The following is a 14,708-nucleotide window of genomic DNA, read 5'->3' on the forward strand; positions in this document are numbered from 1 at the left end:
CAAGTTTGTAAGGCATCCCTGCTAGCTCTTTCTTTTCTTGTGGTATGCCCAGTTTTGCAAAAAATTCCTGTGCAAAATTAATCTTCTTTTAATTAAGAAATATTAAAATCGGAGCATTTTACTGTTATGGCTTTAACATGGCAAGTTTTAATTCAACTTTGTAGCAAATTAAGCCCTCAAGTGCCATTGCATAGCAGAAGAATCAGATGTTTTTAAATATCCAGAATATAATGTTGAATCTTAATTTTTGTGTTACAGTCGTTGCGCTGGGGCCCCGTGGAATATACTGGCCCACTTTGAATCAGGCATTGCAACAGTAAATGTGCAAAGACTTTGTATTCGTGAATATCCATTTTATAGTTAATTGAATTATTGTGTATACAAATTTGGCTTTGTTCATGAGTCTTAGTGGAAATGCATAATAAAACATCATCTTTAATTATCTGATTTAATTAAAACAGGTCTGTCCAAGTTGTTGATAAGCAGAGATCGGATTATATTATGGCAGTTTACACAGGGGCTGGATAACAAATAAACCTTATCAGTTTTATAATGTTTGAAGATCACTTAGAGAACAAATTAAAATGTACTTGGCCACATTTGTAAGGCCTTGCACTCAATCCAGTGTCACTTGTTCCTTTGACATCAGAAGAGCTTTTGACTAAAGCTGAATTTGATCAAAATGAGTACTGGGGAGCTTCTTAGCTATAGTTAGTGGGGAGAACCTTGGTCAGCTGAGGACATAGAGTAACACAGGATTTGCAGATCTCTGCCATGTCTACGTTCGGATGTACACGTGTTCATCTGTACGCATGTACATCATGTGTAAATAGCTCTAAGAATTTGCTAATGGCACCTGTTAAACCTCTTCCAGCCCCAGCAGGACCCTAGTCTCAGGCACGTGTGCTCTCCCAGGTACGTATGATGTGTTGACACCCCTCACCATCATCACTGGCTGGGGGAAAGTGTTGTGGACCAAGTCCTAATCCCTAAAAGAAAAAACTGCAGTTACTTTGCAGGTTGAAATAGAGAACTGGAAAGAGCACAGTAAATTAAATGAATAAGCTGCGCAGTATACACCGCTCTATTTCATCAGGTAAAACGGGCTTGAAAGACCATTGCTGTTTGGCAGCGGCATTCTTTCCTAGCCTTGAGAGTGTTTATCCCATTTTGAAGCTATCGCAAAAGTCAATTAAACTTTCTTGTAGCAGCCTATTTCTCTTATTTGAAAGAAGCATTTGAAAACATCTTAGTTAATTGATGTCAATTTCTCAATTGTGCTTCTGAGAAGAGATTGACAGCGAGAAATGCCTAATGCTTATTTTGAATTCAGTAATGCAGATGTGCTGTCAAATTAAGCATTAACACACACGGCGCTCGTGTTATTCTTGGGTATTGTTTTGAATATATTAGGTGCGTGACCTTTGGATTTGCTCCCTCAGAAGCAGCAAACTGGTGATAGCTCAGTGGCACTCTTGTGGTCTGCTCTCTACCTTTTTTTTTTTTTTTTAAGTCTCCCTGTGCAAATAAGGAGCACAGCATACAGCCAGTGTTAGTGGCAGCTGTACAGAATGCAGTTAATAAAGTAGCTGTAAAACCAAAACCGGATTAAAAAATAGAACCATCAAGCATGTTTCCTCCTTCCTTCCCTTTCCCCTTTCCCTTCTCCCTCCCCACCCCCAGTATGTTTTATTGTTGTTCACTACAGCATTTTTTTCCTTTGGGACTGGTTAATGAACTCAACAGTGTGGTGGTTTCACCTTCTCCATGTCAGAGGTTGCATCCCATCACAGACTGCAATAACTTGCAGCAAATCTTACATCAGGAAAATGCTTTTCCTTTGCATCTCTTAGAGGGGTGCTAGAGAAGATGAAGAAGCAGGTTTCAGATATATGGTTTCTCTTGCTTTAAGTCCTCTCTGAAAGAAGCAGTCTATAACAATCCTTTGTGAAACTAGCAGCAGTTCTAACAGGGGCTGGAAGTGTCCTGAGCATCCAGTGTGTGGAGTACTTGTGTTTCTTGTTTTTTTCAGCAATGCCTCAACCAGGGACACAAAGCAAGCTACAGACAGGGATCAGTCTCCTTGGATTTCTTGCTTGGGGGTGCTGCTCTTTCCGCATCACGTGAATATCAACAGGAATGCCTGTTGCCTTCCTACTCTGGAAAGAATAAAGGCACTGTTGGTTGGGTCCTTGGCTGTGAAACTACAGGGGCAAATGGTGAAGGAAGAAGCTGTAGCTGTGGTTCTTTGAATTACAGTGTTATTTATGTTCTGTGGCCTACTAGCACCAAATCTTCAGAGGATTTGGCTTAGATGTGAAGACATCAAGGAGTCTTTGGGAGCCCTGCACGTCCTGCCCTCTAGCCACAAAACAGAGCTAAAGCGTGGAGCTGAAGTACAGAGCAAAAATCACTTTAGTGGCAGCTTGAATCCTCAGTCTTTCAGCTTCATCTACTTTATGGATGAGAACATGTTTACATTACATCTGAAAGGGCTGTTGTAGCTGTGAGGCAAATAAATATTTCTTTCTGCATTGCTGTTGAATTTCTAGGTTTAGACCAGAGGAGAGTAGGTGGGTGCAAGAGCAAACCCAGATGGAAAGAGGTCAGTCTCCTTCCTCCCTGTGCATGCACCTGCCTGTTGCCTCTTCATGTTTCTTCAGCCTTGCTGCTGCTGGTATTATTAATACAGAGCTGCTGAGGGTTCAGTGCAGTGACCAGGTGAGCTCGTACAATATCAGGGCAGCTCCTGTCATGCTGCAAGAGCTGGGAATGGGCTGTGCCCGGGAGAGGTGGCTGCTGGTGAAGCTGGTCACCCACAAAGTGCTGGGAAACCCTAGGACGCGAGCCTGTTGCAAAAAGATTTCTTGTAGTTACCTGTATCTTGTAGTTATCTGTAATTACAGCAAGTAGGGCACTGTCAGTAAGTACTTTCTCATGGAATATGAATTTCAGTTTCATTGTCTTTTTAGTATTATTTTGCTGCACGAGCCATTAGTTAGGGCCATATGCACTTGAATACCGTGACTGATGCTTTAAAGGGTAAAGTACTGTATTCCGTACAAGGAAGCACTCCTAAGGGTGATGAAGGACTATAGAGGGGAAGATGCATCGATTCTTGCAACAGATTTTTTTCTCCTCTTGCAACAGAATCGTTCTTACTGGAGAATGATCATACAGTGAAGCTAAATCCAGTAGTACTAACACTCCTTTGGTCAGACTTTAAAACGATAACAGCTTACCTTACATGCTTGCTTTCTGGGCAACAAATGTCCCATCTTGAGCAGGTGTTTTTTTGTGCTGGATTCTGGTCTGGTGTTTAAAATTACTAGCGTAGCTCCCTTACGGACCTCCTAAAATGTCCTTCAGTGACCAGTCGTATCTACCGTGCTTTTGTTTGGACTCTTGGCTATTCCTGCCTGGAACAGATGGCACTCACTTACACTGACAAGCTGTGGGATAGCCGAGCATTACTAATAAAACCTATCACATGTTAAACTTGACCTGACATTAATCAAGTTTTGAATGCTACAAATGATTCATGGATAATAATTAGTCTCTTGATCATATTAGTGAACATCAGTCTCACATTGCTCCCATTATCTGCTTTCATTCTTATAGGGAACAAATCCATTGCAGTAATTAGGTGTTTTTAATGTCTTTTGAGCCAAAATGTTCTGTATGATTAACTTGGCAAAGAGGTTATTTTTAGTCTTTTAGTCTTGCAGTAGGATTGGTTTCGGAGCTTCTACTAAATTAACAAACCGAAAGGCTCTTCATAAAATAGTATTTTATAAAAAGTATTTATTTTTTAGTCTTATAAAATGAGAAAATTCCCATGTTTCTTTAGACAGTTGTTTAGTATAATTTTCATCACAATATATTTCAGCTATTGCCACAGAATACACTTCAAAATAGCAGTGATTTTGTTAAATGGATGAGCCTTTGGAGTTTACTTTTATTCTTCCTGTTTAGTACTGAGTTATTGGTTAACATAAAGTGCTTTCAACACGTACACTCCTATATAGACAAAATAACATTTACAGCTTTTCTCTGTTTATATCTTGAATTAACATCTTGAGAGGATGGCTGTGTGAGACCTAGGATTTGAGCTTTAAATATAATTTCTTAAAGGATTTTCGTGCAATTTGTATTATACAGTGTTTTTACAGCCAAAGAGCATGAAATTTCATTTTAAGTAATGAGGAACTGAAAAGTTCATACTTGAGTTCCTTATGCAGTTAAGGCAATGTAGATCATTTCACTGGTTTACTAAAAATGGATTAGCTATTCTTCAATATTTGTTGCTTCTTGGTGAGCATATCAAACTTCTTTAATTCTTTCTCAGGGACTTAAACTTTTAGTTTCTACATAGTGTGATCCTACTCTTTCTTTCGGCATATTTAAGAGTAATAGCATGAACCAAGAAATAGTTTATAGACCCATTATTTTTTTTTTTTACATATTAATGTAAGAATAAACTATGGTTTTGTGACTGTACTCTCAGTTAACAGGCTGCATTTCCTTCCTTGCATTTCTCTTTGGTTCCCTAACAAATCAAAATTTCTAAGATAAGTATAGCCAAATACAATGAATAATTGAGAAATTGGCCTTTACCCTGCTATAAAATATACTTCAATTAACATACTAAATACTGTTCTTACTTTAAGGAGTGTATCATGGTTTGGTTAGGAAATGAGAATGATGCAGAACAAACTGGGTCATGTTAAACTGATTAAAAACCTACTCTTCAACATTTTTTATAGGTGATTTAAAGGAAAGCATGAAATCGTATGAACGAGGCACAGATTACTGATATTAGCAAGTGGGAAATAAATGTTCACATGGAAATTCTACTTACAGCTCTTAGAATGACTGGATGCAAGCAAAAAATGTTTCCTTGTGCAGCCACGTACCAAGTCTCACTTCGGGCATCATAGGCCGTGTTTTCAGGACCTTCACAGTCACTTGGAAGGAACAAACCTCTTTGAGTCAAGCAGCCAGATGTAATGAGCCATCAGCTGGTGAAACGCTTTCTCTGGCAAGTGTTAATGTCTCCTTTGGACACCTCTGGATACTCCCCAGTGCATTTTTTTTTTTTCTTGCTGACACGGCTTTTCTGGAATATTCTGTCAAGCCCAGCTGAATGGTTTCAGTTGATGGGGAGAAAAATAACTGAGTTTAGAGGAGAAATTATGGATGGATTTGAGGAGTTACATCAGCTTGCTTGTGAAACGTTAAAAATGTGACACTAGTTTCTTTGCATGAAAAACTTCTGAGAGGAGACTCGGTCACTGTTCCTGTAGAGGAACAAGGAAGAAAAGTTGAAGCAAGAAAAAATTGCTGAGGAATAGGCGTTAATTTTTTAATTGCAGATGCAGTAGTCCATAGGAGCAACTCAACAAAAATTGTGGTTCTCCATTACTGCATGTTACCTATAGCTTGAGACTGGACAGTTTTCCAAAACTTTTACTTGGGGCTTGAGCATATCACTTGAAGAGTAACTTCAATATGCACGAGAGGATAGGTTTTCTTCTCCTCCTCCTCCTAGCTGACTGAAAGTTGGTCCAAACTGGTGATCTAGGCTATGGCACGGTTGGGGCAGGGAGGGAAGGAAGGAGAACTGCCAGAGGTCTTTGATCCTTCCCCCCAGAAACTGTTAATTTGCACTGGGTTTGTTTGGGTCAGCTGTCTTACTTCAAATCTTAAAACTGGGTGAGGGGAACGGTATCCCAAGTATGGAAAATAGACAAGTCTGAGGGGCTTCGCTTTGTGATGTTTTTCGCCATTTCTCAGAAGGTTTATGCTCCCTTTAATTCTCAAGGCTGTGTATTCTCCTGAGCCACTAAATACTAGTTTGAAAACTTTGACATGTTTCTGTAGAAATTTCAGTGCCAGTAAGTATCTACTTTATCAAAGAACCAAAATCCAAACTTCTCTTGACATTTCATTTTGGAATCTAATTCTCTTAAAATATGAGATAGACAACATTTCTATTTTTTTCCTCTGTGTGTGTAAAATTTGAGGGTTTTATTGCAAATATAGGTAGCCTCCCCCTTCCAGTGTATATTGGATGCTTTTTCACTTATTTAAATCTTGGTACTCTCTCTGATTTAAAAAAAAAAAAAAAAAAAAAAAAAAAAAAAAGGCACTTCTGCAGGATGGGAAAATACAAAGATTCTGGGCAGAAGGAATAGCTGACACCTTGCTTTGCAGGGAAAATTTTGCTCATCTGCTCTGGAGCTGCAATTGGTGGTATTTTCAGGTATTGTACAGTAGCCTGAGTATCATCTTAAAGGAAGCTTATACTCCACCAGCAAACCTTGAATTCTTTTTCAGGAGGCTTCCTTTTCAAAATGCGATGTTAGAAAGATGGAGTTTATAATGTAAATAGTTTGAGTGATGGCCCCATCACTGCTAGTTAGTTTTATTGATTTATTTTTGGGAGTTGTCATTTGTGGGAATGAATCTGAGCAACTATTTCTGTGTAATTTTAACTTAAACTGAACTTGACATATAACACATTCCATAGAATTTCAGATGTCATTCAGAGTCAGGAGTTCTGAAGTATGCAGTAGGTTCTCGATGTATTTTTCTTTAGCCCGTAACAAGGAAGAATCCTATTTTTTTAATGTAAAATTGTTTTGTTAAGCAGGTTTTCATTTTTTTTATGTTAAATCCATAAAGGCTTCCTAATTGAAACAGTGGTTTTGTTACACAAATCTTTAACTGGATTTGTTATTCAGAGATCCTTTCTTCAGAGACTTCCATATGTAATAATAGAGATGAAATTGCTTTATCTTGTTAGTTAGCAAAAAAAAAAAAAACAGACATTCATTTAATTAATTCACATACGTTTATATGTTTTATTGAATGCTTTTAAACCACTGTACATTTTGGAAACGTTTGTGCCTCCCACCTTGGGTGTAAAACTTCCTGGGATGTCTTAGATACATCAGGCAGCAATGTTGAAGTGATTAATTTTTATGTTGAGCTTGGAAAATCAAGGCCTCGTGAAAGGGGGTGTACTAAGATGAGACTATTGAGGGCTATTGAGGAAATTGTTATGTAAAAAAGAGCAGATAATTCAGAAAAATACAGAGACTGGCAAACAAGATGAAACAAATTAATGTAAAATAAAACAGAAATAATATCCTGGTTTATAAGCGGAACAGTCCATCTCTTTTAGAGCAATGCAAGGAAAGAGCCATGGTAATTGTTTCCTCTCAGATAAGGTAGTTATTAGTGCTGGTAACAACGGAATGTTTTCTGGAGACTGTATAATATGTTTGAAAAAAGTCTGCAGCATCTGTACAGGGATTTACTATTTATGAACCCACGTCTGCAGAACCTGACAGCTCTCAGGATGTGCCAATTATTTTGTAGTCTCGTGCTGAAGGCTGTAATCATGAGATGAAGTGATCGTCCTTGAAGTTGGGCTGCAACTTGACTCAGTTAAGATGTTGGCTACGTGAAGTTAGGCATGACAGGATGCTCATGTCTGAAGGCATTTCGGATTCTAGTTAACTGACAATTCAATTGCTGGTTTGGTTGTATCTAATGCTTTTGAATAAGGTATGTTCCCTTTCCCAGCCCTCACTGTGGGGTGAGCAGGTACATGGGCACCAACACGAAGATGGCTCCGAAAAACTGCTTCAGGACAGGTGTATGCAGAACTGCTGTAGCTTGACTGAAAGCTGAATGAAGCATATAGCCGGTCTGAAATTGAAAAAGCAAGGCAAATGGACATACATTTGTCTTGTGCTATAAAATGCAAAGTCATTTGTTTCTGTATTCCCAGCGATTTCACTAGGTGAATAAGAAGTGTCAGTTTTGAATCAAACACAGACAAAATTGTTGAGAGTATTTCCATTTTGTGACGGTAGCTCCATAATAATTGCGGGCAAGGATTTGAGGCAAATGGTTTTGTAGAAAGCTGGTATGACTTAGCAGAGGTGTTGTTTCATTTTGGAATCCGCATAATTCTCCAGCCATATTGTTGCCATATTTTTTTGTATGGGAAGGAAAAGGCACAGTACTACCCATTGAACTTACTTATTTTATGAATAGAGTGGCATCTGAAAGCTCCTGAGGACCACATGGCTGGCCTCAGAATTACAGCAACATTGATTAAAAGCTACCAGGGTTGTGTGGAATCTGTACGCACCCAATTTTCCTCCTCTTCCTGCTGGAGGAGCCAAATGATTTCTTTATTGTTAATTACGGAGAGATCTCTAAAGCGCGATTCTTCAATTATCCACTCCAGAAATTTTGCTGACGGATTGAGTGTTTTAGCAAAATCAGCGTCACAGGTTATCAGTACTGCTTTTGGTGACGTATGGCTGCTCCTGACCTCCGTGGCTCAAAAGCAAGGAGAAATCCTTTTCCTCGTACAGCTCCAGTCATTTCATGTGATTATACCATTCTGTTTATCAGATGCCTGTTATTAGATACAGAAAATACTTTAAAACTAAAATTAAAAAAATAAGAAAGGAAGAGTTTTAAATAGTAAATTGTAGAAAGAATATATGCTTCATTGCAATGTTCACTGTAAAGCAGGACACTGCAAGAAGTGAACAAAGGGTTTCACAGGTGGAAATACATGCCATGAGGCTACAGGGCAGAAGAATTGGCTTGCACGCATCATTTACCCATCTTTTATGAAATGACATTGAGATGCATTGCATTTTATCTGATCCCTGGCAGTCATCCCAGTCAGGCAGGTGTGCCATTTATCATGGTGCCGATTAAAAAGACTGTTCAACTTAATTAGAAATTTTAACATGTGTGGAAAATTGAACATCATTTTTTAAAAGGTAAACCATGTTATCTGCATTTTAAGTTCATAAACCTTAAAACCTTACATCAATTATATTTCTGGTGTCAAAAATATTCGCTTATATGTCAAACATTCCTTTTCTGCTCATTGTCCTGTCATTTCAAACTTTCTGCAGTATTCAATAGATGCATATTCTGCTGTTCACAGACGAGCTCTAAATTGTTTAATTCTGAAGAAAAAGTATATGGGAAGAAGCTCAGATACAATTTCCATTCCCTTCGTTCCAATCTTTTTTAGTAATTTTTTTTCTAGAATGTTATAGTTGAAGTGCTTGTAATTGACCTAATGAGAATGAACCCAGAATAACCGGGAGCACAAAGACATTTAATTATCTGTTCTGGCTTTAAAAACCTTTTGTCTTTGATGCGTAATTGACACTTGAGGAAAGATGTCTTAATAAGATGACCGTGGAACTCCAAAATGAGGGAATGAGTTCAAGTCTCCAGGAAGTCTGAAACTGGATGTCAAGTTGATGGGAAGGAATCTCTCGCATTTTGTAATTCTGATAGAGCAGTGAATGAAAAGGAATACCAGAAAGAATTTTTGAAATGTTAAATAAAGATAAATTTTTAAATCGCATTTTTCTCCCATTTATGTATTTTATAGTAGTGCTTTAATTCTCTATAACCTCAGAGCAGAGTGGAGAGAGCTGCAGGTAAAAGAGAGCTTGATAATAATTCTGTGCTTTACTGTAAAGAGTCGCAAACTCCAGATTAAAAGGTTGTTTCTATATTCTTGAGTTTTATTTTGGGAAAGACTAAATGATGAAGTTTATGTAAGCTCCAATGCCAAAATAACCATCTCCTCAAATACTTCTTTTAAGAAGTTATAAGGGTTTTTGCTTGCTGGTTTGGTTAGAGCCTGTTAATAAGCTAGCTAGAAAAGTACCTATTAAAAGGATAGTCGTAGATAACTTGAAATTTGTATTTTATTTTTAGTCTTTTTTTCCTACTTTGGAGAGAGGGTTTTTTTTGGTGCTTGAATTTAGTGAAATCTTTCCCATATGTTTTTGTAAATATCAAGTGTATTCTTATTACAGATTTTCTACTGGCTAGTAGATTTTTGGAACTACACGGTAACCTTGAAAGTTATCTCCAGAAGACTTAGCTTGTGTAGACTTTTTAAAAATTGTTATATTTTACATTTTTATTTTAAATACTATTTAAAATATGTGGCCATCAAGCTTTTGATTTATTAAATGTTTAGCTGCACTGCTTTGACTTGTTCAACCTGCAGTAACACACAAATGTTAATTCTTGACTTCTTTCATATTTTTGCCCTTTACTGAGGGCAGAGGTTGATACTTAATTTGAATAATTTAGGCAGTGACTCTTTGACTGAAATTGGACTATACAAAGGAAATGGTAGAAAGCTAATATTTGAGGCTAAAATGTTGCTTTAAAAACTGTTTGTGATTTTCAGATGGATTTGCCATGTTTTGTGACCACGTGGTAACTCACATGTCAGAGTTTATCAGCCTAGAACTTTGACAGATTCTTCATCTCTACAGTAAAACAAACTGAAATTAGTAAAGAGGTATTTTGGCAGTTGTCCTGTTTTTTGCTGTTACTTGTCAATTGTGGTTCTCACTAGTCACTAAGCTTTTCCTTAGGCAGGCCATAATTTAATGTAGAAGTATATGATCCATTTCCATAACTCTCAAGTAGCTGGTTTCGTTAGTTTCTTTAGGGAGATGTTTTTTCCTATGGTAAATGCACCTTGATGGATGTGTTCACCTCGGTATGGAATTCAGAGTCTTTCAGATAGTAAAATGGAATATGCTAGGTCTGCGTTGATTCAGGTGGTTGGTTTTACGGTAGCGTAGCTGCGGTAATGGATTATTCCCCAGTTAAGTGGTATGCCAAAGGAGAATTTTGGACAATGCTCTGAAATAATCCACTTTGATATAAAATCTTGTGAGTGACGTGTTTCTCTATGGAAAAAAAAATATATATTTTTTCTTCTCTTCTGCAGCTCCTGGAAGGAAGTTTTGCTAGAGAAGTTAGCCATGAAGTGGATGGACTGATATTTCAGCCTACAGGGGTAAGTAGTGTAATAATTGATATTTCTCCCTTCAGCCCCAAAGGAAATTCTCACCCTCACTCCCATCTCATCCTCTTATCTACTACCTAATCTTTGTTTTGGTTGGGATGACTTTTTGAATTTAGTTCTGATTTTTGCAGTTCCTCGGACTACTTAAATTCAGGTAATTGCAATCACAGTTGTAATATATGCGACTGTGGATTACTTGGTGGTAATAATTTTCAGGAATCATCTTGTGGATTTTTTGTTCATGATGATTGTAGTATGATAAAGAAGGAATTTTTTCTGACTGCATGAGTTCTGTGAATCTTTGTCATTGATTTGAGTTCTTGCATTATTTTTCTTTCCCAAGGATATTTCACGCATTTAAAATTTTAGTAACATTTATGATGCATGTTGTTTTTTAGTGCAATTAAAGCGTGATAGGACAAGAGGGAATGGCCTCAAGTTGCGCCAGGGAGGTTCAGGTTGGAAATTAGGAGACATTTATTCTCAGAAAGAATAGTTGGGCATTGGAACAGGTGGCCTAGGGAGGTGGTGGTCCCTGGGGGTGTTCAAGGAAAGGTTGGACGTGGTGCTTAGGGACATGGTTCAGTGGGTGACATCGGTGGTAGGGGATCTGGTTGGACCAGATGATCTTGGAGGTCTTTTCCAACCCTAATGATTCTATGATTCTGTGATATGTATTTGAGCCGATATAAAGGTATGTGACTACAGTGTGGGGGGAGTCACCACATTTCTGCAGACTAGAAAAAGTAATGTAAATATGTAGTTCTCAGGCAGGAAAACTGTCTTTAAAGGAATTCAGTAACGGACCTCTTAGCCTACTAGCACTACTACTGATTTGGGTACAATGGCGTACTGCAATGTGTATTGTAGGTTGGTGGGTTGTGACTGTAACATCACTCAATATTCACTTTATTCTTGGCTTGTAAGATTAGGAATTGTATTTGATTTCAAATTTGACAGATAATTCTATCCTTAAAGTTACTCGTAGAAAACATTTGTATTTAGTTTTCCAGCTAAAACACTTTTTTTTTCTGGCATACTTCCTATATTGCAGATCTTAGTAAGGGTGATGACACTCCCATCTGGAAATATCATTAACCTCTGATCTTTATTGCAAGTTTTACTTCAGCTAGCCACAAAACAAACGATCAACTAGGCCACATACTTTTTTTTCTTTTTTTTTTTTTTTAGTATATAGCTATTTCAAATTCAAAGAAAAGCTACTAGTGCAAAGCAAATTTATATATCAGAAGTCCTGATACCTTAGTCCATATAATATTGTTAAAATTTAAAGCAACTGTAAAGGCTTCTCAGAACCACTTCTCTGAATATTAGAGTTTAAGCTATGGAGAGTTACTATAGCTAAACTTGAAATTATGTTTTCTACTTAAAATGAAATTACTGCAGAATGTGTGTTTCTAATTTTTGCTGTTGCAGGAAATTAATATCTGATGTTTTGTATTTCTAGAACTTGTATTTTCTGATTTAGCATACTCAGAAATTTATAACCCAATAAAAAACTCATTTTCTTGCATAAATGCTTTATAAAGGTTTTTCATCTTTAAAATATGGGTTATATTTGTTTAGTCCAATTTAATGCTCAAATTTCAGCATTATTTCAGGTTTTATGAAATAAAGTTCATTACATCTGTTATTAAACCAGTTTTCCTAGATGAAGCAGTATACAGTTTTCTCAGTTGTTTGTGTAGTTGAGAAAATATAAGTAATACATTTAGTGTAAAACAAATGGTTGTACACCTATTGGGAAATAAGTGCTAAAATTGTTTAATTAGAAACGGTGAAGTTGATACAGATAGCTGATGCTGATTTTTTTAAAATTTTGTTTTATGTAACAGGGAACAAAGTAATAGGCAACAACACAAAGGCCACAGAATATAATAATTCATAAACGATCCCATGAGAACACTACCTGAAATAATTTTTCTTTTTGTATTCTAGTTGCAGTTATATGTGTGATGTATTACGTTATGTTTCAGAGAAAGGTACCTGTTGTTGAGTGGGGCAGAGGCTGAATTTTGGTCATGGTGAGACTTACAGACCTAAATAAACCAGTTTGTCTCAAGTGAAGAGACCATGGCATATCCACAGTAAAACAATTTTCAACAACTATTCTGTTGATGTACTTGATCTTGTAAGGAAAAGAGGCAGACAGAAATGCTGCTGACTTACAGAGAAACAGGGAAGTTCATGGAAAATCTTTTGGGAGCTCCTGAAGTCTCGTGTGTGTTTTGAGGAAGGAGAAAGCAAAAGTCAACAGCAATTGGAGCAAGGTCAAAAAGAAGGATGAAGTGGCAGCAGAGAATGAAATGTGACCATTTACAGACAGGACAATTTGTGGGGAAAAACAATTTCCATGCTTCTAGGAGTTAACTGAGAATGTAGAAGTTAACTCGTTATTTAATATAAAGAATGTTGAACTCATTAGTTCAGTCTGTTTGAAAGTCTTTTTCTGTGTTTAGTCAAAAGTTTCTCTTCATCTCTGGTCTCAGATACAGCTATCCAGACCTGAGTGTGTGGATATATTCGTCACTAGTTATAGGCAACACTGGTATCAGAAACAGATGGAGAAAGAATATTTTGATTGCTTTGAAGTTTTGGTTTAATTATGTCATAAAAGAAACATCAAAATACCTGAAATTACTTGTGAATAAGAATGATTTCTGCAGCCTCTAAAAGCTCTGGGTTTCCTCACTTTTCTTTTGGGTTTGAAGAGATTCATCATCAAAGTGGCTGCGAATTAGTTCGGCTCTGAGGAATGTTCACGCTTTGGTGAAAGAGGATTTGTGACAAGGTTTAACCGCCAAAGTTATGGTTTCAGTTAGGTATGATAGGGTTTATTTTCTTCTGTCAGTTTTTTTTTCTTTAAACTCTTATTATGAATAGCAAGCTTCTTGTACTGAAGCAGAAATTGTTTTGCACTGTGACTGGTGATGGTAGAAACAACATTAAGGAGTAAGGAGGTTGTTTCCTGTCTGTGCAGCTCAGTTTGTTTTGCAAGATCATGCTAGCTGTGCATTATTGTTCCTAATTAATTCATCAGCTACCTGAATTGTTATTTATACTGCGTATTACCCAGGCTGTGCTAAGTGCTTTAGTTTCACGACTGCAATTAAAGGGCAGTGACTGAGGCCTCCTTTCTTCTTCCCTTCTTTCTCTGTTTTCAGAAGATAAAAAACTTTCACAGATCATGAGAAGAACATGGTTAGTGGAAGGGATGGAGGGTTTTTGTTTTGTTTGATAATTTAAGAATGCTTTCTAGGTGATTTGATGTGATGTGTGCTTCACAGTAACCCTGCACACCCCTGTCATACCAACCATTCTCTGACAACTCCATGGTGAGAGACAAATATAAGACAATGTTTTCTTACTATTGTTTCTCTTCTTCCCTTTGTACTCTTTTCCTTTCCTTTGTTTCCTCTCCATGCATCCTCTCTACCCAGTAGCCTTTTTATCCACATTCCTTTTGGTTTCCCTTTCAAGTCATTTCTCCCTAATGCTCCTTTTCTCCGCATCATTTTCTCTCCATTTGAGATGCTCCTGATATAGCTCCCATATGGTTAAGTCAGCTCCATTCCATCTGATCAGCTTTCTGATCCCCCTACATGTAACAGGTTTGCAGAGCAGGGACCGAAGCTAAATGCTAATTAGGAGGAGTGAAACAGGCCAGCAAGAAACTTCATGGACAGGTACGTTGCCCTGTGATTGTGCCCCAGACAAAGAGCAAATTAGTTGGCAGGCAAAAGCCAAACACCTTATTCACAGGCTCTGAATTGTTGTGTAAAAACAGGAAGCTTTC

The 14,708-nt window shown here is 37.4% G+C and overlaps 1 protein-coding gene across 3 annotated transcripts in view; it reads left to right on the forward strand.

The window, feature by feature from the left end:
* The window catches only part of RNGTT (RNA guanylyltransferase and 5'-phosphatase), a 187,828-nt gene that overhangs the window by 85,994 nt on the left and 87,126 nt on the right, over positions 1-14,708 (forward strand). For all 3 annotated transcript variants that reach the window (XM_080585426.1, XM_080585425.1, XM_080585427.1), the window contains one exon: positions 10,814-10,882. In XM_080585426.1, the coding sequence (XP_080441552.1) occupies positions 10,814-10,882 (69 nt within the window). The remainder of the gene's footprint in view (positions 1-10,813; positions 10,883-14,708) is intronic.

Source organism: Anser brachyrhynchus (genome assembly GCF_964034855.1).
Source record: "Anser brachyrhynchus genome assembly, chromosome: 3".
NCBI classification, from domain to species: Eukaryota; Metazoa; Chordata; class Aves; order Anseriformes; family Anatidae; genus Anser; species Anser brachyrhynchus.